This window comes from Solanum lycopersicum, chromosome 7 (genome assembly GCF_036512215.1).
Source record: "Solanum lycopersicum chromosome 7, SLM_r2.1".
NCBI classification, from domain to species: domain Eukaryota; kingdom Viridiplantae; phylum Streptophyta; class Magnoliopsida; order Solanales; family Solanaceae; genus Solanum; species Solanum lycopersicum.
The window spans coordinates 67733328-67760502 of NC_090806.1; the positions used below are offsets into that span (position 1 = coordinate 67733328).

The window sequence follows — 27175 nt, forward strand, 5'->3', positions numbered from 1 at the left end:
TCAGCATTTATTAATTATTTCCATTTTATAAAAAGGAAAATAATATTTTACCGCTTTGTTTAATTGTTTTAGCCATTTGAATTTTAATGGTTTTATTAGTAGGATTGTTTTATTAAATTTTTTCGACGCGTGTTCGTTGTATGAGTTGGATGGTTTTTATTTAAGTGGAATTGTTGTATTAAGCGTTACTGTGGGCTTGTTTTTTTCTTTTCTCTACAAGAGTGAACAAAACGCATGTGAACGCAAATCGAGATATATTAAACTGACTTGATGTCATTATTAGTAATTCGTGGCCAAATTCATGTGATGCTATATTTTTGTTTTTTTTTTGTTATCTAGAATACGTAGAAATGAAAATTTAAAATTAATTATATGAAAGTAAATTGTTTGAAATTAATGACTTTATTTTTAAACAAATTAAACTCACTTAATAATGTTGATAGTGAGAAGATTCAAACTTGAGAAGTTGCTTATGGATGGAATTATAAGGATAACCAAGGAAAATAGAGAATTTAAAATGTCGATTAAATTATATAATATCAAGTAAAATAATAATTTTATTTTTAAATAAATTAAATTAATATTGTGAAACGATAATAAACTTAACAATATCGATACTAAAAAATTCAAACTTTGAGATATTGCTCATGGATGGAAGTACTTAAAATGATAACAAAGCAAAATGGAGATTGGATATTCTCATAACTCACTAAAAGATGATTGAAGTATTAAATAAAGTCTCAAAATAGAAAAATAAAGGGGCTATCAAAAATTAGAACGAAAAAACATACGTTTATTTATTATTAATTAATTAACGAGAAATGTACATAATGTCATTCTTTTAGATTCTATATTAAAGATTGTTTATATTTGTTAAAAGTAAATAATATCACTATCATTTGCATTTGAAGAAGATAAATAAATATCCATATCTTCAGATGAACGATGATCATAAATATACATTAGATTTATTAATAAGAAAAAACACATTCAAGATTATGTATGAAGTTTAGCCATTTAATTTATAAACGATGTTGAAAAATTTATTTATTTTTTTAATTTATTGAGTTTTTTTTGAATCTATATAAGTATCAATGCAAAAATAATTCAATTTTCTGTTTGCTTTTATTCGTGTTATGTTTTACGATAATTCAATTTAATTGTTAAGATATTATACTTAGATCTAAAAATTAAATAACTAAAATGTGTGCTTGCTCATGTTGTAAGTAGTGAAAATACATAATAACTCCATTAAATTTGTATGACTGTACTCTTTTTTGAAGTAGATACCTAAAGTTTACGGAATCCTATATATTACTCGATGAAATTATTTATATTGACGATAAATACATTCATTTCAGTCATTTCTACGACAATTGTGTTTTCACGTAAAATAGACGCGTGAAGGAATAGTATTACAACCCAAAACTAGTGTTAAAATACATGTACTCGCATTTTTAATTTGATATTTTAATTAATAAATTAGATCGATCTTCCCCAAATCGCCATTAATAGCCTTTTAGTAAACTTTTTCAACTAGACAAAAATTAAGAAACCTCATTCTTTCTCAAAATTTATATTTTAAAATGCGATATTAATAGATTCTATCTTCTTTTTAAAACTTAACTAAGTAGATTTTTCTTTTTTAAAACTTAAAGATCGAAAATGGTGAAACTAATATATAAAGAAGGCGATTTAGAATAAATATGATAATTTAAATTTTGGTTTTATAGAACTTCTAATTTTAATATTTGATTATTTGTCATGATGTAGTAGGGATTAAGTAGAGCAATGATGGAGTGTCGTCACTATTGTTTGTGGTAAAGTTCAAAAGAATAAAAATCAAAAATTAAAGGCAAAATAGAAATTTAAAAGAAAATTAAGAGGTGGTAAATTAGGGTTAGTGCGTGTTTTGCACCTGCCTTATTAGTTATTACGATTGAGAATGACCGGAAAAAAAGGCATGTATACCATTTTAAGATAATTTTTTAGAGTAATAGAACTCGTGCAAACTTTAAGTGTTTACTTTAAAAATTGATATAAATTCAATAGGATAATCATATATTTGATCCGGTAAATATGCATATTTTTACTTTTAATTGAAGACCAATAAACTCATCAAAAGTAAAATTACCAATAATGAATATCATATTTACGAATATGCTTAATAGAGTATTAGTGAATGTTTTTATTCAAGTAAGCACACATTTTAAGATTTTGTTAATCAACACTTGATAATTACAAATAACATGATTGTAATATGATAATTGACGATGATCATGATTAACAGAGGGAACTTGATTTTTTATTTTTTTTCATCCTCAATTATTTCATTATTTGTTTCTTCTAATATCTTTTCTCTTCCCCTTCTCCTTTTTGGGTAATAAAATGTTTTTATTCATTAATCAAATTAATAAGTTATTACATAAGAAGAATAACCTAGACAACCTAGTATCTATTTTGTTCCTTTCAAATATAGAAAAAACAATAGTAGGGTTTGGTTAGGTTACAATATCAAGCTTTCAAGTTTGCATTATTTTCTTGTCAACGGATCTACTATTTTATAAATTATTCTATATATACATATTTGATTAATAATTTCTATGTTTTATATTATAGATATATATTATCGTTGATCAAAGATTGATAGTGTTGGTGTGACATTGTAATATTAATAAAAATATATATTATATGTCATATTATATATCATGTTATGTCTATTGATAGACATTATATTTGTGCCTCTTTACGCTCATCAATTGTGGAAGAAAATGGTCATTAATTTTTAGTAACTTATGTAATCACCGACTCTTCATTTCGTCCATTAAACTATATTTATGTCTTGTACCTTATGTAACATTTGAGCCATTCATTTGACAAATTTACTACCTACTATCTCCTATTCATTGCAAAGAAGAATTCATCACCTATAAATAGTGTAGTCTTCATTTGTGTTGAGAAAAGAGAAGAAACAAGAGAAATACAAGAAAATATAGAGTGAAAAAGACGAGTAGTATTATATTGAGGTTACTGTAGTGAAAGTGAGAGTCGAGACATAAAAATTAAATATTCTAAGTCTTCAACTATATTTACTATACAAAAGAGAGTATTATATGTTGATGGAAGGTGTTCTTTTGTGGAGCTTTGGACTCTTCAACTAATCCGGAGTTGTTTGAGTTATACACTGTTGTTGGTTGTTGTATCCTAGAGGGGACAAGTCAAGAGTAATACAGCTAGATCGGTGTAAATTATGCCGCAATGGACTTGAACCTCTTTAAAGAGAGCGAGATATTCGTGCTTCAGCCTAAAAATTTATTTCGTTCATTTTATTTTCAATCATAATCTTGCAATTTTATTATCTTGTAAGTTTTTTCGCTGAAAGATAAAAACGATCTTTGTTAGATGATATATGTAATTCATGGCAATCAATTTTAATTACTATTTTTCCTTCTCCTTCTTCTTCTAAATCCAAATTTCTTCATTTTTATTTCCTTGTTCTTTGTTTGTCTTCTTCCTTTTCCTCCTTTAATAATTTCACTTTTAGTTTTTTCTTTCGTTATAAATTAGATAAGTTCTAAAGGCAAAATTTTAAAGAAATCAAAATTGGACAAATATGTGTCTTACACGATGAAGATCTATTGATATAGAGTTAAGGGTGGATGTTCGGTTCTTCGGATTAATTTTGTTAAATTTTTTATTCAATACTTTAGTTTTTGATTTTAGAAAAGTGTGTACTATATATTAAATTAAACTAATTTGGTTCGATTCAATTCAATTTTTTTATTTTGTTTGATATTTTTAAATTGATTTTTCGATGTGAATGAAAAAATAAAACAAGGACAAAGTATAAGATACTTAAAAATTTAAAACTATGTTAAAGAATGATGCGACTTACAGTGGAGAACTTATTGTGCTAACTAAAAGATTATATTTGTCTTTATTAAGAATATTGTGCCTCCCAACTACTTCTCGAGAAAAACAAGTACAAAGATAGGTTCCTTTGCAAAATGTACATTCGTAGAATTATGTTTGAATTTTCTTGGAAATTAATATTTAAAGTTAACTATTGGACTATGCATTTATTGCTACTTTGATTTGTTCATGAATGATTTAATTGTTAGTCGATTTTTCATTTTTAGTTAAGAGAATGTCCATTGAATTTTTAAAAATAAAAGTTCGGTTCTTCGGTGCATCGAAATTTTGAGATCCTTACATCGAATCGATCTTTTAAAAAAATAACATCAACATCAAATCAATCTTTTGAAAAAATAATATCGATACCAAACCGAAGAACCAAATTTTTGGAAAAATAACATCGACATCAAACTAAATAATCAAAGAATCTAAAACCGAAGAGCTAAATTAATTTGATACAATTCGAATTTTTGATATTTATGCTCACCCCTAGATATATTGAAGTAAAGGTGTAAAGTTTTGAGGGAAAAAAAAAAGCATAGTTGAAATAATTTATTGAGATACTAATCATATATGATTGCGACTTATTATTATTCATATTCAATTAAGATTAATAAAAGTGAAATTTAAAATAACAGAGCAATACAAAATTTTAGTATAAGAAGTGAAATTTGATAGGTCAAACTTTAGGTCATGACAAAAAAAGTACTAATTGATTTCAAGTTAGATCAATGACTAAACTAGACCTAAGTAAGCACACATTGAATAATAAGAATTATTGCAAGGAATGTTGGTGTTTTACTATTTTTTTAATAAAAATAATTATTGACTTACTCTTTTATCGTATTTTTTAAATGAAATTAATGGTGATTTTAACGATATAACTGTGTTTTGAATGGAAAAACTTTTAATTTCACTACGAAACTTGATAGTTTTAGGTGTTACTTTGAGTTTTTGTTATACCTTTTCTATATAAAAGAAGATAATTTATTGAATAGATCATTCAACAAAGAAATTAAGAATAAAAAAGTTGATTAAGAATAATTTAAAGATTTATAAGACTTACACATCATGCCTCAAAGCTTAATTATGCATTATTCATGTTGAATAAAATATTTGATTTAATATTCTCACTTTTTAAAAAATCGTTTTTAAACTTTAATTTAAACTTTGAGTCGTTAGTTTAATAGTTACACCCAAATTTAGACCATTAGTTTGAAGCTCAATCCAATATATATTGTAAATATGTACGTTCTTGATGGTGTTTCTCATTCCTATGTAATGATAGATTTTATATAGCTAAATTTTCAAGTTTGTGAATTTTGAATTAAGAAAAAGATAGATAATTTTTGAATTCTTGATTTATTTTATGTATATTTAATATTTTTAATATAAAAAAATATTATTTAAGAAAACAAATATTATGTCTAGACTTTTTAACTTTTGAATCACTTTTATATACTAAAGATTTAGAGCCTGTTTGGCTCAGCTTAAAAGCTGGTCAAACTGACTTAAAAGCTGATTTTTAACTTATTTAGCTGTTTGGCAATCCTCAAAATAATTTATTTTAAGCCAAAAGTTAAAAGCTGGGGTAGGGGTGCTTTTTTTTTTCCAGCTTATAAGCTGTTTTAAGTTGACCACATTTCTACCTTTTTACCCTTAATATTTTTATACAATCTCCAAATTACCCACATAACCCTAACATCTCTTTCTTCTATTTTTTCCTTTTCACGTGTGGATGATAGACAATTACTATTACTAATGAATGAAAATAAAATAAATCTTACATCTTTCAAGTGATCTATTCAAATTATATATTATTAAATGTAAAATAAGTTGCACATATAACTTAAATAAAAATTTATATTCCTCTTATAAATAATTTGTGATAATAAAGAAATATGTGAATGATAGACTATTATTATTACCTATCGATGAAACTAAAATAAAATCTTAAATCGTTCTTTGATCTATTCAAATTATATATCTTTAAAATCTATAATAAGTTTATATTCCTCTTATAAATAATTTTTGATGAGAAAGAAATATGTGAATGATAGCAAAATATAATTATTTATGACTGAAAAATATAATTAGTTAACTTTTATTATGTTAACAACTTTTAAGGGTAATTCAGACATTTTTTAAAAAGTTGTTTATCAGCACTTATTTGCCAAACACATCAACAACTTTTTTTTTTAACTTCAGCACTATTATCCAAATGCATAACTGCTTATTTTAAAAATAAGTTTCAGCACTTTCAAAAGTATTTTTTTAAAACCGCTTTTATTAAGCCCATCCAAACGGCCCCTTAAATGAATTATAATTAAAGATGAAGTAGTTTGACTGCTGTACCATAACTCAGGTCAATAGAATTGGTCAAAATTAAATCGAATTTGATAATTCAAAAAAAAAAGTATTGATTTTGTGACTAATCGATTATTAGTTTTGATAACTAGTGGTGGAGCCACATACAATTGAGAGATGTCGTTGCTAAATATACTATATATCTAGATAAAAAAATATATTTTATGTAACATATTATATATTGACACTCCTCGACTTATACACAATTTAACTTCTTTATATTTTGACACTTTTTACTTGAAATTCCGGCTCCACCATTATTGACAATGTAACAACTTTGTTATTAATTCTTAACGGCTTGACTTTTTTTTTAATGGTTTAATCAATAACATAATAGTGAATCAAATATATATATATATCATTTTTGTATATAGTTCTTAAATTTTAGTTCAGTTTTATACTTTTATTTTTTAATGGTTATCTCAAACTTTTAATTGTATTTACTTCTAAGTAAAATGAAATTTGTGAATTACATTTCAAAATTAAACCAAACCAGCTGATACACAACCCTACGTGTCCATACAAAATAACATATTTCCATATGTAACAACCACCCACACAATGTATAACACTATGAAATGATATTTCACAAACTATACCCACAAAATGCATCCATGGAACACATGACCAATTTTTATTAGCCATTTCTATCCTTCTTTTTAGCTCAAACTTATTATAAAAATGGCAGCACCAATTTTGCGACACCTCACTACTCCTTTCCCTGCCTTTGTAAAACTCAACGAAACCCCCAAAATTCAATCATTTTTCACTCTCTCCACTCATCCCAACTCTAGAAAATTCTCTCGAGGAACTTCAATTTCAGTTTCAGCCATGGCTTCCGCTACTAAGAAGGTTCGTATTATCTATACTTTTTCTCTATTGTAGACGGATTCAGAATTTGATCATTAACTGTAGATTTGTATACATTTGTTTGTTATATAGGTATTGGTTCCGATTGCGAATGGAACAGAGCCGATTGAGGCTATAGTGCCGATAGATATACTGCGGAGAGCTGGTGCGGAGGTTATTGTTGCTTCCGTTGGGAATCAGCTTCAGATTGAAGTGATGTATGGAATTAAGATCGTTGCTGATGTTCTAATTACGGATTGTGTAGATACTGAGTTTGACCTTATTTCGCTTCCGGTATGTTTATTGTTATTAGGCTTTGCTGAATTGAACATTGAGGTTAATCTGTTCTAAATTATTTGCTTAGTTCCTGGTGTAGAGTTTGGAATAGCTAAAACATGCATAATTTGAGGTCTATCCTTTCAGTTTTATGTGGCATTAGTTTGAGCCTGCTCGTATTACTTGTCTGTTGATTTATTTACCTGATATTTTGGTGGAAGACTTGAAGTACGGATTCTGGATAAACTACTCATGAATTATAAAAGTGTATGTTCATTATTATATGATTTAGTTTTTGTAAGATTATTACGATCAGTCGTGTAAGAGTGCAGATGCTATGATGATTATTTAATCATGTCCATAGTTGTGTGTGTGTCCGATGAAAAATGTTAATGCAATTAAAGAGTTGACAGTTTTGCATTACTTTATCTTTGTTACTTTCGATGAGGTCAAAAGAGACATTCTAAAAGAAGCAAAGTGCTTAAGGCTGGGGGGCATAAGAGGCTAAAGAGGATGTCTACGCAATTCTTGTCGATATTCCAGACCTTTGTAATGGAAAAGCAAGTAAATCCTTTACAGTTTTATTGTTTAGTAAATGGAAATGATGAATATTGCAAGAAGGATCTCGTCTTACATGTCCTGTTCCTTTTCCTGTGCCAACACGATGAATGATACTTAAATGTTTCTCGATACTGGTCAAGTCTCATTCAGGGACACATGACGATAGCTTCTGTAGTTATGATTCTTTTTTTGGATAATGTTTTCACCATTCTTCAGGGAGGGGTACCAGGTGCAGCCAACCTTGGGAACTGCAAAATTTTGGAAAGTATTGTAAAAAAGCAAGCTGAAAATGGAAAGCTATATGCTGCAATATGTGCTGCTCCTGCGATAGCACTTGGATCATGGGGGCTTTTGAAGGGGCTGAAAGTGAGCTCATTCATTTCTTTCCCTGCTTAAAATTCAAGTATGTTCTTTTTCTTTTGAAGGGACTGAAAGTTAGAATTGTGTTTTTCGATTGTTCTTTGATAGGCAACGTGTTATCCATCGTATATGGAGGAACTGTCATCTCATGCCATTGCTGTTGAGTCAAGAGTCCAAAAGGATGCAAAAGTTGTGACAAGTCGTGGACCGGCAACATCCATCGAGTATGCTGTTGCGTTGGTTGAGGAGTTGTATGGAAAAGAGAAGGCTAATGAAGTTTCTGGCCCACTGGTATATTTCCAATATCATCTCTTCGTTTTATCATAAAAGTGGAAGCTATGTATCGGCATGATGTGGGACTTGGTGTTGTAGACCTAAAATTTGGGATATTTAAGACTTGAATTTGCATCTGTGTCTTATGTTAACATATATGGGCTGAAACAAGAAAGTATATTCCTGTCTCTTCTATGTATGATTCTATTTTTGGAGGAGATAAACTAACTGAAATGTTAAAATGTATCCTACTATGCTGCAAAAGAAAAGAATGTTGTTTCTTTTCTATGTCATAGTTATGTGAACAAGTAGCTGGAGGAACTGCGTATGTTCAACTGGTGCATAATTGGCCGAAGTTTGGGGTAGCAAAATCGCTATCTCTTCTTCTTAGAATCTGATCTTTTGGAGGAGAGTCGAGTGGTTATGACAAATAGTGTTGAAACTCAGAGCCCGGTCTCACCTTTGTTGACTTCTATTCAAGATCAAAATACAGAATGCAACATTGTGGCCTCGTAGCTTTTCTCATCATACATCAAGTTGGTGCACTGAATTATCTTGTCCTGATGATTATTTTTATGTGTACAGTTGTGGAAATCAGTTCTTAGCTAGTTCTTCTTCTGGTATTGAATCTTATTTGTTCATAGTCCATATTCTGTCAAAGCTTTTTCTTAATCATTTTAACTTGGGTATCGGAGACCTGCAGATGTTTTCATTTTGCAGTTCTGGTGGTCTGGTATTTGCTCGGTGCCGTTTTTTTTTAAGCAAATCGGCTAGGCAATGTGCCTAGGGCTAGTTTTATTAATAAAGAGAAAAAAGATCTCAAAGAGAAATGTACAAGCAAGGGGGGCTAGACCTTACCTTACTAATCTTAGTAACGAACCTCTATTAATTAACAAGCATGAAAAAAAAAGAGCTAGAGAAAACTAGATATTCTATGATCATCATAGAGTTTATAATACACTCGGTGATGATACTATAAATGAGGATGCTTAAATAATGCAAAAATACTAAATCTAAGAATAAAGCTGAGTTGTCAAACTCAAACTTCATTTTATACATGTAACAATTAAAAGAGATGGGTTTCCCGTGTAATGTAACCTGAAATATTTCCTTCTTGTCTTCTTCGTCAAATATGTCCAACAAAACATGATAGTTCATCACTTCTTTTCGGATTTACTGGATGTGTTGTTGAAATTGTCATATGATTTTGCTTTGCCATTTATTTCTGAAATTTTGGGATTATTCTTATTCAGGTGATGCGCCCAAATCACAGTGAAGAATTTGCATTTGCGGAGCTTAATTCAGTAAATTGGACCCTCACGAGTAAGCCACGGGTAAGATTGTGGCTGAGGGTTGCAGCTCTGTCAGTTTCTCTACGCAACCATTTATGTACTCAATATGTTAATCATTTCTCTGCAAGTGATCCACGTGGATTTTGCATATATTAAGATCTTCTACTCTCATGTGTATGTTGATACATTTTTTTAAGTATGTGTATGTTGATACATACATTGTTGAGCTGTAAAATGTTGTAGGAGAACTTCGTGAGTCATAAAAGCAAAAGATGAGGTATTCTATGCACATCCATGTATAACCACGTCCCCAGAGTAGTTAGCAAACTTTTGTGCAAACCATCATTGTTTACCTTTGGAAGTAATAGCAGTGTCCATGTCTAGGCAGAATGTTTAGCTTATGAAGTAACAGCAATATATTGTACTTATAGTATGTTATGAAATGTTCTTTCGAGTTTTGGAGCTGAATCACCACCATGTTAATATGCCAGTTCATAACTTGTCAAAAAGATATTAAGTTCTTAATATTTTGTTTGACAGATTCTTGTACCTATTGCAAATGGTTCTGAGGAAATGGAAGCTACTATTATTATTGATGTACTTCGGCGAGCAAACGCTCAAGTAGTTGTGGCATCTATGGAAGATAAATTGGAGATTGTTGCTTCCAGAAAAGTTAAACTAGTTGCAGATGTGCTCCTTGATGAAGCTGCTAAACAGTCTTACGATCTCATTGTCCTACCAGTGAGTGCAATCCTCTGAAAATCTGCTTCTAAAGCTTCTTGAAGTTCTTGTCTTACTGTAATATATGAATATGCAGGGCGGTCTTGGTGGTGCCGAAACATTTGCCAAATCAGAAAAGTTGGTTGACATGCTGAAGAAGCAGAGGGAATCAAGCAAACCATATGGAGCAATGTGTGCATCTCCAGCTCTAGTCCTAGAGCCCCATGGGCTTCTCCAGGTAAGAGACATACTCATGCTCTTCGATTTTGAAAGTAAAACTATTTTAAAGCAAGTGAATATTACCTCAAGTACTGTAATTTGTACATTACCTTGGTTTATCAGGATAAAAAAAGCCACGACTTAAAGGTCTTGATTGGCCTTAACCTTGATGAGCTAGGCTATATTGGTTCATCTAAATAGGTTCAAAAAAGCAACAGTATTATATTATTAAATATACAAGGGGCCTGTTGTTCCAAGTCTTGCAGCATAGCATGCTTTGCATTACACTATTTATGCATTTGACTGCTTTATTTCTGGTCTTCTATCCAGGGTAAAAAGGCTACTGCCTTTCCAGCCTTGTGCAACAAACTTTCCGATCCAAGTGAAGCAGAAAACAGGGTGGTGGTAGATGGAAATCTCGTTACCAGCAGAGGACCAGGAACTACCATGGAGTTCGCACTGGCCATTGCAGATAAGTTTATTGGGCACAAGGAAACATTAGAGCTAGCAAAGGAGATGATTTTCTAAGTATTTAACTTTTTTGCCGCTATGATCCGTCTTTAGCATCATATACACTTTGCTATATGATGGTGTAAACTTGTAGTATAATAAACTTTGCTATATCACTCTGCACTTACAGCTTTGTTTCGGTGGTTGTTAGTTATCATGTTGTATTGTGGTGGTAGTTTAAATACAAATTATCTTCAGGTAATGACAAAAAAGTCTCAAGTTTTGTGTAACAATCAATTTGGGTGATTGCTTCGTTACCTTATAAGTTTCTCTTATTTCGCCTTTTACTTGGGAAGAATACAATCAATGTGCAGTATCATTTAATTTTTTTTATTTTTAAAGAACAGTTCCATCAACAGCATCATGCCACTGAATTGTATGATTTGTGTGTGGATTATTGGCTTGTGGCTTGAAAAAAATGTGCATCATTTAATTACATATACAATTAGGTGTAATAAACTTGTTGTAAATGCTAATAACACGCATGGTTGACTTCTTCTGTGGAAATTTGAACTGCACTTTTATCAGAAAAGCTTTGTGATGGGGATTACACTTCTGGTGATGGGCCTTCTCCATCAGTTGCTTTTAATTTTTGTTGACAAAAAAAAAGGTATTGATTCTTTTTATTTATAAAAAGATATGCCTTGTCTTAACATCTTTTTTAAGTGTTGGAAAAAACTTATTTTATTCTATATAATTACCATCTTTTTTAAGTGTTGGAAAAGACCTGATTTTATTCTATATAAAGTCTTCAATGAATTCAACAATTGTTCCAATTTATGAATTTATTTGTTGTTTCATGGTACTACCTTTAGTGTGGTACCTAAACTCACTGTTATTGACTCCAAATTGGCCCCAATTGTAGTCAACTATTTCCAAAGTTTTATATTACTTGACTTGTGTTAATTTTATTTATGACCTTTTAGAATTTTAAATTTGATTATTAGTATTTTATTTGGTTATTTAGTAAGAAGAGTAGAGTACGAAGCACCCTTTTAAAACAATATAACCCTCTTGATTTGCTAAAATGGATAAGTAAAATGAAATGTATCTATTTTTGATGTACAAGTCAAGTAACATGAATAGAAAGGAGAAACTATTTTGTAATGACTCTATCTTTCCACTTGGAGTCAGAGGCGGACCCATGTGTGCACATACATCCATTAACTTTGAAAAATTATATATATATATATGTGTGTGTGTGTCTTGAGATAGACATTGTTGAGATTAATTAGGTGCTAACTAATTATTTTGATGTATGTAAATTAGTTAGAGTTGCAGTTGTAGAAAGTTTGTTACAAAATTTAGTTAGATGGTTAGCTGTCACATGGTGTAGATATTTTTTTATTTTCATACACATGTATAAATACAGAAAGGAGGAGGAATAGAAGGCAGTTTTTCTTTTCCCAAATTATAATCACGTGTATCTTCTTCATGTCACTCCATTGTCTTCAATCATAAACACAAGCTCCATTAATGGAGTTCTTCAACTACTGAATTACAATCTTAACAGACATATATTTTTTTAGACATATAAAGACACTAAAACTATTTAGGTGTATTGATTTAAATGTTGCACACATCTGAGGTTAGGAGACTACGTTCGAATTTTATCTATTGTTTTTAAATTCTAAATTCACCTTTAATAGTATCCTTAATTAACCAAAAAAGAAAAATAAAATTTGTTAGGCGAATAAAATAGTGAAATGCTTACTAGGCAATTGTGTCAAAAAGGTTTAAGCATGCTCATGTTCAATTTCAATTATATCGGGTGAATAAAACTTTATTGAACATGAGCATAATATAATGTTTCGAATCAACTTTATTTGCTAAAGAAGTTGAAATTCTATAAGTAAAAAAATAATTTGATCGTCATAAAGTTCATAGAATATTTTCTTATAAAGTTTTGTTATAATATATTTATGACCACTTATGATATAAAATTATATATATCGAAGAAAGGAGCTAAATACTTATGCTCTTAATATCCCATGTGCTAATTATAATTTCCATTAATTAGAAGATAACTTAGAATTTCGATTTGCATACCAGGCTTGTGTACTCTTCCTCTCTCCTCTACTTTCTTTTCTTTAATTTAAATTCGCGTTTAAATTTTTTTATCTCATGAATAAAAATATCAAATGTGATTATATTCATCTGAAACTTTTAATTAGAAATACAAAAGATAATTATCATTGTTGTTTCATGAATGAAAAATATCAAATATGACGATATTCATCTAAAACTTTTAATAAAAGATACAAAAGATTATTATTGTTGTTGTTTCTCAAGAAGTCTTTAATAGCTAGATTGATTGAGAATTCTTGTAATTTGATTTGAGTTTATGGAATAATTCAATCTTTTCTTGTACAATATCAAATTTAATTGAGTTGACTTTATATTTGTGTGTGTCATATTGAATTATAGAACCCAATTTATTTATTCAACTACTTGTAATTTGTAAGTTATCCGTCCCATATTAATTATCAATATTACTACAAATAAAAGTCCTTAAAGTAAAATTAACTTAGTTTCTTCTTAAATAAATTATTATAATTTTTCAAAGAGAGAGATAAAAAAATAGTTCAAAATATTTATGATTTATGATTTTCTTAAAAAATATGTAAAAAAAAAACAGTAATATATAACTGTATAAACGAAAGGAATAATAAAAGTTGATAAAGTCAACATTTGATTGGAAAAATACTTTAGAAAACATATTATTTTCAGTGTGTGTATTTATTAAAGCTTTCACTTATGACTCACTCAACCTTACTTTAATCTTTGAATTATTCTTCAAGGACTGGGAAAATGCCTTTCTCATTTTAAATTTGCAGAATATGAAAAAAAAATATACATTTCTTTTTTAAATTTTTTTATTTTAACATGATAAGTAGTTTTTCACACGACGTATTTAAAAAAGAATAAATTATCTGAAATACTCCTTAGTCCTTAATTTTGTTATTTAGAACTGTTATAAAAATGACTCATATATACCTCCATTCTTATACAAATAATTCATATATATATTCTTTTCCTTTAACGAAAGTAAAAAAATTTAATTTTAATACTATAAAATTCAAAAATTGTTATTTTATATGACGAATCAAATCGGAATAAGAGAGACAAATTAAAAAATAGGAATTATATTATAAAAAATGATAATTAATAATTTTAAAATACTAAAATTCAATATCTACTTATGAGCATGTAAAAGTAGAGGAAAGTGGCAACCGTGTGGCACTAAAGCACAATCTCAGTACTTAATTAGTACTTTTAATGTATTTTTCTTCTTCTTAATCATTGGAGAGAAGATGTCATTATATGTTTTTTTTTGAAAAAAAAATAAATTATGATTAGTATCTTCCTGATTTAACGTTGAGGTCAAATTCATAAGTAGATATCTCAAAATTTATTAGGGGTTTCCCTTGAGGTATCTTAACTACGTTATTTTCTTATTGAATCATTAATTCATCCATAATTTGTTCCTTTTAAAGAATGTTGACTGATTTTGATCGATTTTTCTATTATAAATGCCTTCAATTTTATTCGCATTGTAATGATTTTAATTGATGGAATAAAGACAATGTGTGTTAGTCTCATTTGTTTTCTAATGTGTTCAAGTGATTTGAAGTAAAACACAATTATTCTCGAAAGTTTCACTATCAATTGGACTAACGGGTTCTGGACCAACATATGTAGCTTCTATCAATACCCCTCATAAAATCAGGTTCAACAGTGTTTAAAAAGAACAAATTATGGGTGATTTAATAATTCAATACGGAAATAACACAGAGGAAAAAAAATTAATTTAGAAATTTATTTATGTATTTGGTCTAACATTAATTTAGCACTATTTCATCATAGTTTTTTGTTTTTCAATTAATTATTTTTATTGTATTTTAGTTATCACATTAATTTATTATTTATAAAGTTCTTTCCGTTATGTATCGTTTCTCATAAGTCATAGCACTTCACATTATTGTTACTTTTATTTCATATTTCCTTTTCAAAACTATTTTAAATGTATTAATTGAATCAATATTTAATCAAAAATGTTTTTATACGATAACTGTCAATTTATATATAATCTTGTATTATAGGGATGTTTTTTCTTGTTTTTGTTATTATTATCTTTTTGACTTTGACATTATTCCGTAGATTTTAATAATATTATTATTATAAATTTATAATATTATATAAGAGGCGTAAATTTTTCGTCATCTTAATTCCACAGAGAAAAAAAAATAATCGATAAAATATCGATATAGAATTTTGTCATTATAATGATTGGTGAAGCCAAACCTTATCTTTTTCATCTATATATTTTTTTCTTTTATTATATTATAAAAGTTTATATTGGGGCAAGTGGATAAATGATAATAATATTACTAAATTAATTGTTGATAGGATTAGTTGAAAAAGAAGAATAAATTAGGTGGTAGACTTAAAAAGTTCAAGAAAATTCAATGATTTTTCATAGAAAATTAAAAATTTAAATATTTTCACTAGTCAAATTCGTGAAAAGTAGAGTTTTTTTTTTTATAAACAAACAATGTCTAAACTGACTTTTCAAATCTAAATGAAAAAAATTAAAATAGAGTTTGAATTTTTTTTAATTTGAAAAATAAAAAACGTGTGATAAATATGAGATTGTATTTAGTCATACTCATCAATTTATAATTTTTGAATTTATGCTTTTATGATAAAGTAGTAAAATAAAATTTTAAAAAATCAAAAAGTTGATTCATTTGTTCTTTCTCCATTTTAATAAATTACACTTGATTTTGATTATAATAACAGAAAGAGTGTAAAGTCTACGTAGACTTATCGCTATTTCATATAAATAGTTAAAAAAATATTTAATAAATTATTACTTAATTTTTAATCACATTTTTTTAAATAAATATATTTTCATCTGAATAAAAATCTTTCGTCAGCTAATAAAATATTTACTTTTATAAGTGATTCGAATAGTCAATATAGTCCATTGCACCGATTTTAAATTTTAATCAATCAGTAGTGGCTGCTAATATATATATTACGTTTATATTAAAAATGTATTACTTTTGAATTTAATATATTATTTTGACTTTACTGATGTTTACATTTGTCCATATTTTCCACGTAAAAAATAAAAGACACAATTGAAATTTTATTTATTTTATTTTAATTAGGAAGGGATATTTCTAAGATCTTGCTAATGACGTGCTAACATTACAACAATGGCCTGCAACTCTTTAAGTTTTTTTTTTTAAAAAAAAAAATTTAGTTGAAGATATTATAAATTTAGTTTGTAATAAATTACACCTTTAGCCTCTAATTAAATAAAATATAAATTTTAGATTTTCAAAATCATAATCTTGATATAACTTTATTTTCAAAAAATCTTAGATAAGAAATAATAAATTTTGATTCTAATTTTAGAACAAGTTTATTAAAGTTTGATTGTGATTATGATATTATTTTTAGGAAAAAAGGACAGATATACTCTCGAACTATTATCCGTCATATTTTTGGTACATTGTTGTTCATGTCGTCCAAAAATTAGAGCATATATGACCTTTATACTAACGGACATACACGTGTCATAATCTTATCAACTGGTCTGATATTTATTGACGGATAAAATTGCGTCACATATCTTTATTTTATCTTCCGTTTGAGTGAATAACATATATGTTCTAGTTTATGAACAGTAAGAACACCAATTCATAAAAGTATGACGAAGAACATCTACATATCCTTTACGATAATTCTAAAACATATTTATCTTTTTTTCCTTATTTTTATTTCACGTGAAATATAATTTATTATAACTAATTCCGACATAATTAATCTCAATATAACTTTATACTTAAACCAAGCTCTCTTAATATATAGTTTAAATAAAGCAACCAAACTCATCTCTCCCAAAGTCATCTCTTCCATTTTCTTCTGCTGCCTGCTTCAACAAGTAAGTAAATTCAATTTTGTGTCTTTTTCTCTTCAATTTCAACTTTCTTCTCTTCCCTGCAATTTCTCTACTTTAATTGAGCTTAGTTTACCTGTTTTTTACCTTCAAAACGAGCTAAATTTCAGCATTTTTGGAGTTTTTTTGTGCTTTTTGATTGATCAATCAGGTTAGTGATTTCTCTTTAGGCGGATCTGAAAAGAAGAAGTTAATGGATTGTTTTGGAGTACATACAGTTATTTGGGATGTAAAAGTTTGAATTTTTGCTCTTTTTTAAAGTAAAACTGGAAGTTTTTCGAACTAGCTGCGAAAATCTAGCTTCGTAACTGTTCAAGCTATGGATCTGGTTTTATGTTTGTTTTAATAAAAGGGGCATTTCTCTTATGGGAATCATATTTTATTTTACTAGTGCTGCAATTTTACTACAAAATTTTGAACTTTTTTCTTTGAAGCTTTGGATTGTTATTGATGTAATTGCTTTCTGTTTGTTTTGTTTGTATGCCGTGTTGAGTTTTGGAAATGGGTGTCTGGAATGTTGGTTTATCTCTCCTTGTTTTCGTTGTAATGTTAGATGTATTGTTAGTAGTGATGAAATGTAGGTTCTGAGCAGTAGGTTCAAAATTATGCTTGTTTGAGAATGTTTTTGGGGCTTGGTATAGAGGAAATAAGTGTATTACTTCTTATTCAATGCGTTTTTTGGGTAGAATTCAGGAGTATAGAGGCGTTTGTGGACGTTTGGCCATGTTTCATTGCAAAATTTGAAAAAAAATTAGTTTTTGTTTTCAAAAGTGAAATATGATATTTAAAATTGGAAACTGGAAGTTCAACTTTGGACAAAGTGAAAAATTTTCATGGCCAAACGCCTTAGGTAACCGTTATGTGTCATATCTGAACCAGCGCTTAATGGAACTAAATTTTGGTAATGAAGTGTTCTTGATATGTTGTTTTGTTATGTAACAGGATTGGCAGGGGAGTTCTTTTTTCTGTGGGTTGACCTGCTTTTCTTTCTGTTGAAACAAAAACACTGGTGTAATGACTTGTTTTGGTCTCTGCTTAGGAGGGAAGGCATCTCCCCGTCACAACCATGTAGTAGAAATTGATGAAGGTTAAAATTTTCAGCGTTTTCTCAACTTTTACTTCTCTTTATGTAAATTGTTGCCAGCTTCTATGATAATATAGCATACTTGAGCATGTTGTCACAATTAGGATTCTTTGTTCTTCTTAAGCATGGACAGACATTGCCTTTTCCATACATGATTTCTCCATAGCGATCCAAGTTGTTGTGGTCTAGTGGTGTGGAGGAGAACCACAAGGTCTCATGTTTAAATTCCAATTGAGGCCAAAAATCACTAGGTGCCACCATCTTCTTATCTGCCTCGTTGGTGGGCAGAGTCATCTGGTACCTGTGTTGGTGGGAGGTAGCAGGTACTCGGTGGAATAATCGAGGTGCAGAGTACCACCTTCATATAAATGATTTAAGTTGTTGCAATTAATCAAGACATGTTAAGGTTTGTCACTATATTTAGAATTGTTGCAGAAATTTCAACCATTGAGAATGCAAGGGTGTACAGCTACCGGGAATTGCGTGCTGCAACCGAAGATTTTTGCCCTGTAAACAAAATAGGGAAAGGAGGGTTTGGTTCTGTCTACAAGGTATTTTATTCTCCACAAAAAGAGTTTTTTGATTTTGCATTTCCATTCAATAAATAAGCTGACTTTATATTCTGTTGTTAGGGGAGGCTAAGAGATGGAAAAATGGCTGCTATTAAGGTACTTTCTGTTGAATCAAAACAAGGTGTAAAGGAGTTTTTGACAGAAATAAAGGTGATCTCAAATATAGAACATGAAAACCTGGTGAAGTTGTATGGTTGTTGTGCGGAAGGGGATCATAGAATATTGGTGTATAACTACCTGGAAAATAATAGTCTTTCCCAAACTCTGCTTGGTGAGTTTAAGTCTGTTGTCATTGTTTTTTTTTTAACTATTCTTTGATTTGTACTTGTGGCAGTGGATGCTGATGTTTGTTTACTCACAGGTGGTGCACATAGTAGCCTCCAGTTTAGCTGGATAACACGAACTAAGATATGCATTGGTGTTGCACGAGGACTTGCATTCCTCCACGAAGAAGTCCAGCCTTATATAGTTCATAGAGACATTAAAGCAAGTAACATACTTCTCGACAAAGACCTTACCCCAAAAATTTCAGATTTTGGTCTTGCTAAGCTTATTCCAGCTGATTTGACCCATGTTAGCACCCGTGTGGCAGGAACACTGTAAGTTTACATATTCTTATGCTTTTCTTTTATCTTCTTAGATAAATTTCTCTAGGTGAATTATAGGTTATGAATTAAAATGTGTAAGCCATTCAGAAACAATTGGGAATGTTTTGGCTAAGAATATCCAAAGAACAAGATGATGACTCATTGGCATTATCTTGTTCCTATTTATAGAGCTCCCATTTTTCCTGATCTAGCAATGTTGTAAAAGAAAATGTAGAAAAGCTATTGATAGTCTTATGCTACGTTCAGCTAAAACTGGAAATAGTATATCATTATCTACTTGTTTTTTATTGTGTATAAATTCTAACGTGCTTATTTATTGTAGAGGTTATTTGGCCCCTGAATATGCAATGAGAGGGCAGTTGACACGGAAAGCAGATGTATACAGTTTTGGGATTCTCCTTTTGGAAATCGTTAGTGGAAGATGCAACACAAACAAGCGGTTACCTATTGAGGAACAATATCTTCTTGAACGGGTATGGAGTTGCTTTTAACATTATTCTGTTTCTGTTGGATCCCGACTACCTGCAGAACAAAAATATCTAAGAAGAACATAATTGTTTCTATACATTAATAAATATGAGGGATCCATGGCTATTGGATTCTCGACTGCTCATAGAACATGATGGGAAGATCAGCAGGGGCTGTTAAATTATTTGGTTAATAGAAATGTGTATTATCCTGACGCTCTCTTTGCATGGTTATGACATTCTTCTTATTAAGATAAATACAGTCCAGTGCCTCTGGGTGATCTAGTTTACAAACTAGCCTGCAAATGTACCCGTTTTGTATAGTTGAGTAGTGCCAGTAATTAAGTTTCGCTTACAAGACAAAATGAAAGAAGCCCATTCTTGTTTGCCCTTCTGCCGACAACATCCTTGTACCTAACCTTCTAAAATGGCAAGTAATGTAGTCGAAGCATCTTATTAGTCCTAAACCCATCTAATCCATTGTTTGTATATCGTTTTTCTCAAGCGGACTTATTAATATAATGTTAAAATCATAATTGCTTGCTCAAAGAACAGAACAAAAAGGAAATAGAAATTTTGACAGTTGCTTGAGCCAACATTTTCCAACCATTGAAAATGGAATACAGATAGAAATTAGTTATAAAGGAAGTTGTATTACATTCGATAAGTTGATATGCAGGCATGGAGACTGTTCAAGAAGGGGGAGCTCATTCAATTGGTAGATGCATTATTGGGAGATGACTTCGATGTTGTTGATGCTTGCAAATTCTTGAAGGTGTCTCTCTTATGCACCCAAGTCATGCCCAAAAGCCGACCATCGATGTCCACTGTGGTGAAATTGCTGACTGGTGAGATGCAAGTGAATGATGAAGAGATATCTGAGCCAGGCATGTTATCCGATCTAGTAAGTCTCAGGAATCAGAAAAATACATCATCAGACACGCTATCTGCTGGCTCGGGTAAACAAGTTGATTCTTCTTCATCTGCGAACACAACAGCGACACATGGAACAATGACTTTTACTACAATAGATGATCGTAAAAGCTGAGTCAAACACATCATGGTAAATCAAATTTCCTCGACTATCTTCCTTATATCTGTTGAATTTATTTCTTTGTAGGATTTTGCTCCATAGCGTGTGGAATTAGGAGCTTTTTCACTTCATTTATATTTTAAGATGTACATATGACCTGGAATACGTATAATTAGATTAGGTATTCATTGAGACTATTTCCTTTTTCTTTCTATTTAAGTAAATGTCGCAATTGTACCATGAGAGTTTTTTTTTGGAAATGCAATCATTTGTAACTTGTAAGCATAAAGCTTCCATGAAACTTCCAGTATTAGTCTATAAGTTCAATACAAATGCCTTGAGCAATTTCTCCTTGCACATCATTTATTATTTTGCCATGCTATTCACTTGGTCACCAGCATCACTTATTTATCTTACAATACTATTCACATGGTCACCAGCAGTACACACTAAACTCTACCTGTGCCTGAAGGCTATGTTGCTCGGATTCTTCAAAAGTGATGCTGCACCTGTGTTGGACTGCACTATTTTGGAGGATCCGACAATAATTTTGAAGAGTCTTAGCATCATAGCCTGAAAGACATAGATGACATTGATAGTGAATGACAAAGAAATGAGTCTCCTTTTGCTGTTGGTTTTCTCCTGTAAAACAAAGTTTGTAGGACCTAATCCTTACAGAATTATAACAGTAGGAAATTTTTATTTCATTTGAACTCTGAACATGAAAAATGAATATTCACCTCAATGACTAATGCATCTTCTTCAGTGTAAACTACATGTACTTGCCCAATCAATTTAATTATCAGAAAAAGAAACAAATGAAAACTGTAGAAATACAAAAGAATGAAAAGCCTAATTTCTGGTTCTGTAACATCTGCACCACAAAATTAGATAACAGAGAACTCTGTAACCCAAGATGAAACTCAGCATCACTGCTAAGTTGGTCCATTTCAGTGATTCTTTGAGGTCTTGCTGTTTCAAGAAGTCAATCGCGAACAATTTGCACTCTCCTCTTTCACTTTCTAAACATCTTTTCCCTCCCTTGCCTCCATACTCATTTATCAAGAAGCACTCGAACGGGTACTTAAACAGACTTAGGTAGTGCATGAAGATCCAGTAACTAGGTATCTTCTCTTTTGAAAGGAAATAGCCTGAGAACAGGAAGAAAGACCCCATCAAGCCAGCTATAATAGATGTTCCCATGATGAAGGTTGGGACAAGTGCGCTGAAACACGCAGTGAAAGAATTTGACATTAAGAGAACTATCCAGACCACCATAGCAAAGTAGAGGAACCCATCCATGCTTCCCCTTAGACCAACGAGCCAGTAAACCGGGACAGTGTAGAGAAGCCCAACCATTAAGAGGAATGGAAGAAAGACGATTGTGTTTGCCACAACATAAGAGGATACTCTGTATGCTCCTCTTGAAGTCTCCCTCATAAAGATTGTTCTCTCTTGTAAGAAAATTGGTAAACCTTCTGTCATGGTGGACAGCAAGAATGTTAGACTGAACGCGAAGAATCCTAGTCTTGTTTGTAAAGCAACCTGCCCTAGATTGTTATCAGCATTCATAAATATTGATCCCAGTATAAAGCCTGCTACCAATGCTTGTATTATTCTGGTTGCAAAGAGTTGCTTGGTTCTGAATATGTTCTTGCAAAATCTTCCTCCTAGTATTGAAATCTCCTCAACGTAGGAATTTGCGTAGGAAGGACACTTATCTACCATATCATTGTGGTTGGAAACTGTAAATCCCTCATCATCTTTCCTTAGACTTTCCTTCTTTTCGCCCTGATCCTTGATATGAAAATGGACATTGGGAGTTTCTGAAGTTTGAATGACAATGCTGCCTGTGACATCAATGGCAAATTCAAGCACATTGATGTGGGGTGGAATCTGGAGACCGGAAAACTTGATCCTCTCTTCGAGATGCTCCAAGGAGCCATTGTGAAGTACACCCCCATTCGAGAGCAAAACAAGTCGATCAAACAGTTCAAGAATCCGAAAACCAGGTTGATGGATAGTCAAGACAATTGTCTTGCCTTGATGAGCTACCATCACTTGAAGAAGTGATATAACATGAAGTGCTGATGCTGAATCCAGCCCAGAAGTTGGCTCATCAATGAGAATGACAGCAGGATCATGTACTAACTCAACTCCAATCGACACCCTTCGCCTTTCACCACCCGAAATTCCCCTGTTTGCTCCTCGCCCAACTCTTGCACCAGCAACCTGTTCCAAACCAAGCTCCTTGATCAACACTCCAACTCTATTTGCAGCCTCTTTTTTTCCACCTTGTAGCCTCAGAAGAGCACTATACATGAGTGTTTCTTCAACTGTGAGCAGAGGAAACAGGGCATCTTCTTGTGTCACATAACCCGATAATCTCCGAAAACACTTGGCATTCACAGGATGACCATTAACTAGTACCTCTCCAGTAACTTTTGTTGGTGATATTTTCCCTGCAAGAATCTCTAGTAGTGTTGTTTTTCCAGCCCCACTAGGACCTGCAATAGCTGTAATCTCTCCTGGCCTTGCTTCACAATTTACATCCTTTATGATGAACTTCTGAGGCCTCTTAGGATTCTTGCAGCAAAAAATCCCACTTACCTCATCATATAAACTAGTAGGTAGTGCGTAGGAAAGATTTCTTGTTTCTATAGTATAAGAACCTTTCTTCTTGCCACCAGAATCCGGTGTCGAGACCGGAAGTTCCATAGTAGAATGAGATGAAAAGAGGGTAGAGAATCAATATCTAGAGAGGGAGGTGAGAAGATGAGCTAACACACCAACCATAATAGTCCCTTTGTGTAATATTTGTATGGGAAGAAAATAAAATTGTTCAAGTGTTAAAAAGGAGCTTTCTTGAACTTCTTGGCTTTCCCAAAAACTTGTTTGTTGTTGTTGTTGATTATTAGAAATAATTTTTTTTTTGGTGAATTTGAAGCTAATGTGTTTGAAGCATAAAGGAGAAAAAAGAGGTTTCTTCTTTGTGATTAGTCTTGCAGGTAAACTGTATTGTTGACCATGCAGCCTCTTTTCTTGATAGCATAACTAGTCTTCTTTCTTCTCTACCTGCCACCTCTATTCTTTCTACTCGTCTCTATTCTACTCGTTCGTCTCATTTTACGTGACATCGTTTAACTTCATACAGTGTGTAAGAAGAAAAAAAAAGACTTTTTTAATGATCATGGTGTCCAGGTCCAGGTGAGTTTTCGTGCATCTCAAATAGTTTCTTTTGAAATTTGTGATAATCGTAAATCATTTCACTAAGATAAAAAGAGAATTTTAAAGTTAAATTATTTTTAATTATAGTAAGATGATATTCTTTTTTAGATGAATTAAAAAAAAGTGTCTTATAAAATGGGGCGAATGGGAATACTATTTTTTTCTTCCTTTTGAATGTTCTTTTTGACACTTGAATCCATTTAATTATTAAATCAAAATATCTGCTCCCTAGTAAGGAAATTGTATTATGCAATGAGCTATATTGTTCAGACTCTTCGCTAATGCGGATCATTAATCAAAATATGTATCGGTTCCTATAGTTTTAAAAAGTTAATCAAAATATGTATCGGTTCCTATAATTTTAAAAAGTTCGAGCGACATTCATTGTGTATCAAGATTAAAATAAAAACTTATATGCACATAACGTGATTAATACATGACTCAAGTAGTTAGTATATTCTTAAAACGAAATTATAGATAATTAATACATATTTTCATTTTATTTTTATAAGTTAACAATGATAAATTAGTATAGTTTGGTGTAACTATGGGCGAAAATTAATTAGTATTAGTTTGGTGTCTCTTCATCCATCAATATTTAAGAAAGACATTAAAAAGAAAGGTAGATTCAAATTATTAAAATAATCATACCATATTCTTGGTACAACTTAATTGAATATTTTGCTAATATGAGTTTACTTTGTTTAGTTAATCTTAATATAATTCAATAATGATTAGTTGTTAGTCATAATATCAAATTTGTCCATAAATATCTTATGATAATTTGTAAGAGAGATGAAGAAAAAAAAAATAATAAAAATGCATTTCTAAATTAGGTCTACGTATTTTCTACACAATAATAACATATCATAAACAGTAAATAAAACATCAAAATCCAAACCAAACTCTCATAGATTGTTCCAAACAAAACAATGACGTGTCCAAGCAAGTCATCCCCCTAATAAACAATTTCTTTTCTTAATTAATCGTCTGTATGGACTAGCTTATACGTATCTCGATTATATCATCAGGTATACGTTATTATGCATTCAACTAACATAAATATCGGATAATTCTGTCAACCAATAAAGGCAACGTTGTAAGTCTACTTATGTGTTCGACAAAGAGGAGTAGTTTTGGCCTAGACCATAAGTCTGTTTTAAAAGATTTACTTAGTATTTATAAGTAAATTTAGTCAGAAAACACATTAAAATTATCATTTCTAGAATTATGAACTTATGATTTCGAAATCATAATGCTGCCTATCCATCAAAACTTCGATAAATATAAAACAATTTTCACTCACGTAAAATTATTTTTTTTTTGTCTCTACTAGGATTTGAAATGATTCTTTTCATCTCATTGACCATGAGAATAAATAATTATTAGATAAAGATGTTGTACTTGTCTTTGAATTTGGAGGAAACTAAGTAATAGTAATGCAAATATTATTCTTCTGCACTTTTTTTAGGTAGAGAGTAGTCATAAAAAAAAAAAAGTCACAATTTGGACCTTTAGGGTTCAATTATATTTTTCAATAGTTAGGTTTTTGACAAGTATAATGGACAAATAGTATCTAGGGTAAGACATAGAAACATATGAGTATCAAAAGTAAACAATCGTACTTAAAGATCTGACTTAATGATCAATAAAATAGTTGAGAATTATCAGATTTTAGGTTTAATTCTCAACATAGACATTAAAATGCCATCAGAAAAATATATCCTAGCCCGATCATCACGATCGTTTAAAAAAGAAAAACTCTATATAGTCCAATAATTAAGGTGAAATGACTTTGGAGATATAAGAAACTAGATTAGTATTTTATTTTGTGTATTACTATAAGAAATATCATTTATTATAATACATTTATATTAGTTGCTGAATAGTTATAACTTATGAGTAACTTTTCAAAAAGTCATATATACTCTTTATACTAACAGATATACATGTATTTTTACATAGTCTTTCGTTAGAGTGAAAGGTATATACGATCTAATTTTTGGATGGGCGCCAGGAGTACTAATATTTCAATAGTACAACGAAAGGTATCTGTAATTTAGACCCGATCTTAAAGTCCGTTATAAATAATGCAAGATCAAGGTTCGATGGTTGTGGCTCGAGGCCTGATGCATCTTAGGGCCATGGTCAAATGTATGCACATAAGTGATTGTGGGCTGGGCCTCAATCATATGGGCTATGGGCTTTGATCTAATATGGGCTTTGCAGATTATAACCTTTGGGCCTCAGAATTTCTAAGGCCCAAAACATTATGGTTTTGATGGTCCATAAAAGTAGTTTTATTCAACTAAAGTGTACTAGCTAGGTAGTTTCCTTTTTTTTTTTAAGTTGGGAAGAAACTTGATTATGAAGATATATATTAATGTTTTTCATTATCATCTTGTTGCTTCGTATTTCCTCTGTCTCAAAATACTTATCACTCTTCGTCTTACAAGATTCAAACATTAATGATAACATATCTAATGTAAACATAAAAGTGAAGTCGGAAGAAGGTAAAATATTTTTCTATATTAAACCTCTACCTTTATGAGGTGGTGAAAATGTTTTTAATAGATAACAATATAATAATTAAAATTTAGATATATGAAAATTATATGAAAAGTATTATGTTCTTCTATAAAAAATACAACCAACAGATTAATGTAGTTTTGATGAAATACGAAGAGTGACAAAAAATTTCAAATAGAGAGAATATTACTTAAATTTTTACACGTAAATTATCAGTACATCCATATTTGACAAATCACATCATCACGTTCATTTGACTTTTAGTAACATGTATAATTTATACTAACAAGCCTTCTTGTGAACATGTGCATCAAGTCAATAAAGGGTGAAAAGGACCAAAC

The 27175-nt window shown here is 30.4% G+C and overlaps 3 protein-coding genes across 4 annotated transcripts; 2 read left to right on the forward strand and 1 right to left on the reverse strand.

The window, feature by feature from the left end:
• The first annotated feature begins 6760 nt into the window (after nt 1-6760).
• On the forward strand, nt 6761-11607 carry LOC101265350 (protein DJ-1 homolog B). The gene is made up of 8 exons (XM_004244215.5): nt 6761-7134; nt 7225-7425; nt 8185-8334; nt 8437-8619; nt 9855-9935; nt 10434-10634; nt 10711-10851; nt 11163-11607. The coding sequence occupies exons 1-8, from the start codon at nt 6964-6966 to the stop codon at nt 11358-11360; spliced, it is 1326 nt and encodes a 441-aa protein (XP_004244263.1). The 5' UTR covers nt 6761-6963; the 3' UTR covers nt 11361-11607.
• A 5625-nt stretch (nt 11608-17232) lies between these two features.
• Nucleotides 17233-21434, forward strand: LOC101265046 (cold-responsive protein kinase 1-like). Of its 2 annotated transcripts, NM_001366484.1 has the most exons (7): nt 17233-17298; nt 18256-18400; nt 18833-18948; nt 19030-19240; nt 19331-19568; nt 19900-20050; nt 20724-21362. In NM_001366484.1, exons 2-7 carry the CDS (start codon nt 18328-18330, stop codon nt 21090-21092), a joined length of 1158 nt encoding a protein of 385 aa, NP_001353413.1. In that variant the 5' UTR covers nt 17233-17298; nt 18256-18327; the 3' UTR covers nt 21093-21362. The 2 variants fall into 2 exon arrangements, with proteins under 2 accessions (NP_001353413.1, XP_069155911.1); XM_069299810.1 differs by lacking the exons at nt 17233-17298; nt 18256-18400 and adding an exon at nt 18531-18741 and having other exon boundaries at nt 20724-21434.
• Nucleotides 21435-21749: 315 nt separating this feature from the next.
• Nucleotides 21750-24100, reverse strand: ABCG19 (ABC transporter G family member 19). Its single transcript, XM_010326083.4, has one exon. The coding sequence runs from the start codon at nt 23793-23795 to the stop codon at nt 21930-21932; it is 1866 nt and encodes a 621-aa protein (XP_010324385.1). The 5' UTR covers nt 23796-24100; the 3' UTR covers nt 21750-21929.
• Between the last annotated feature and the right edge of the window lie 3075 nt (nt 24101-27175).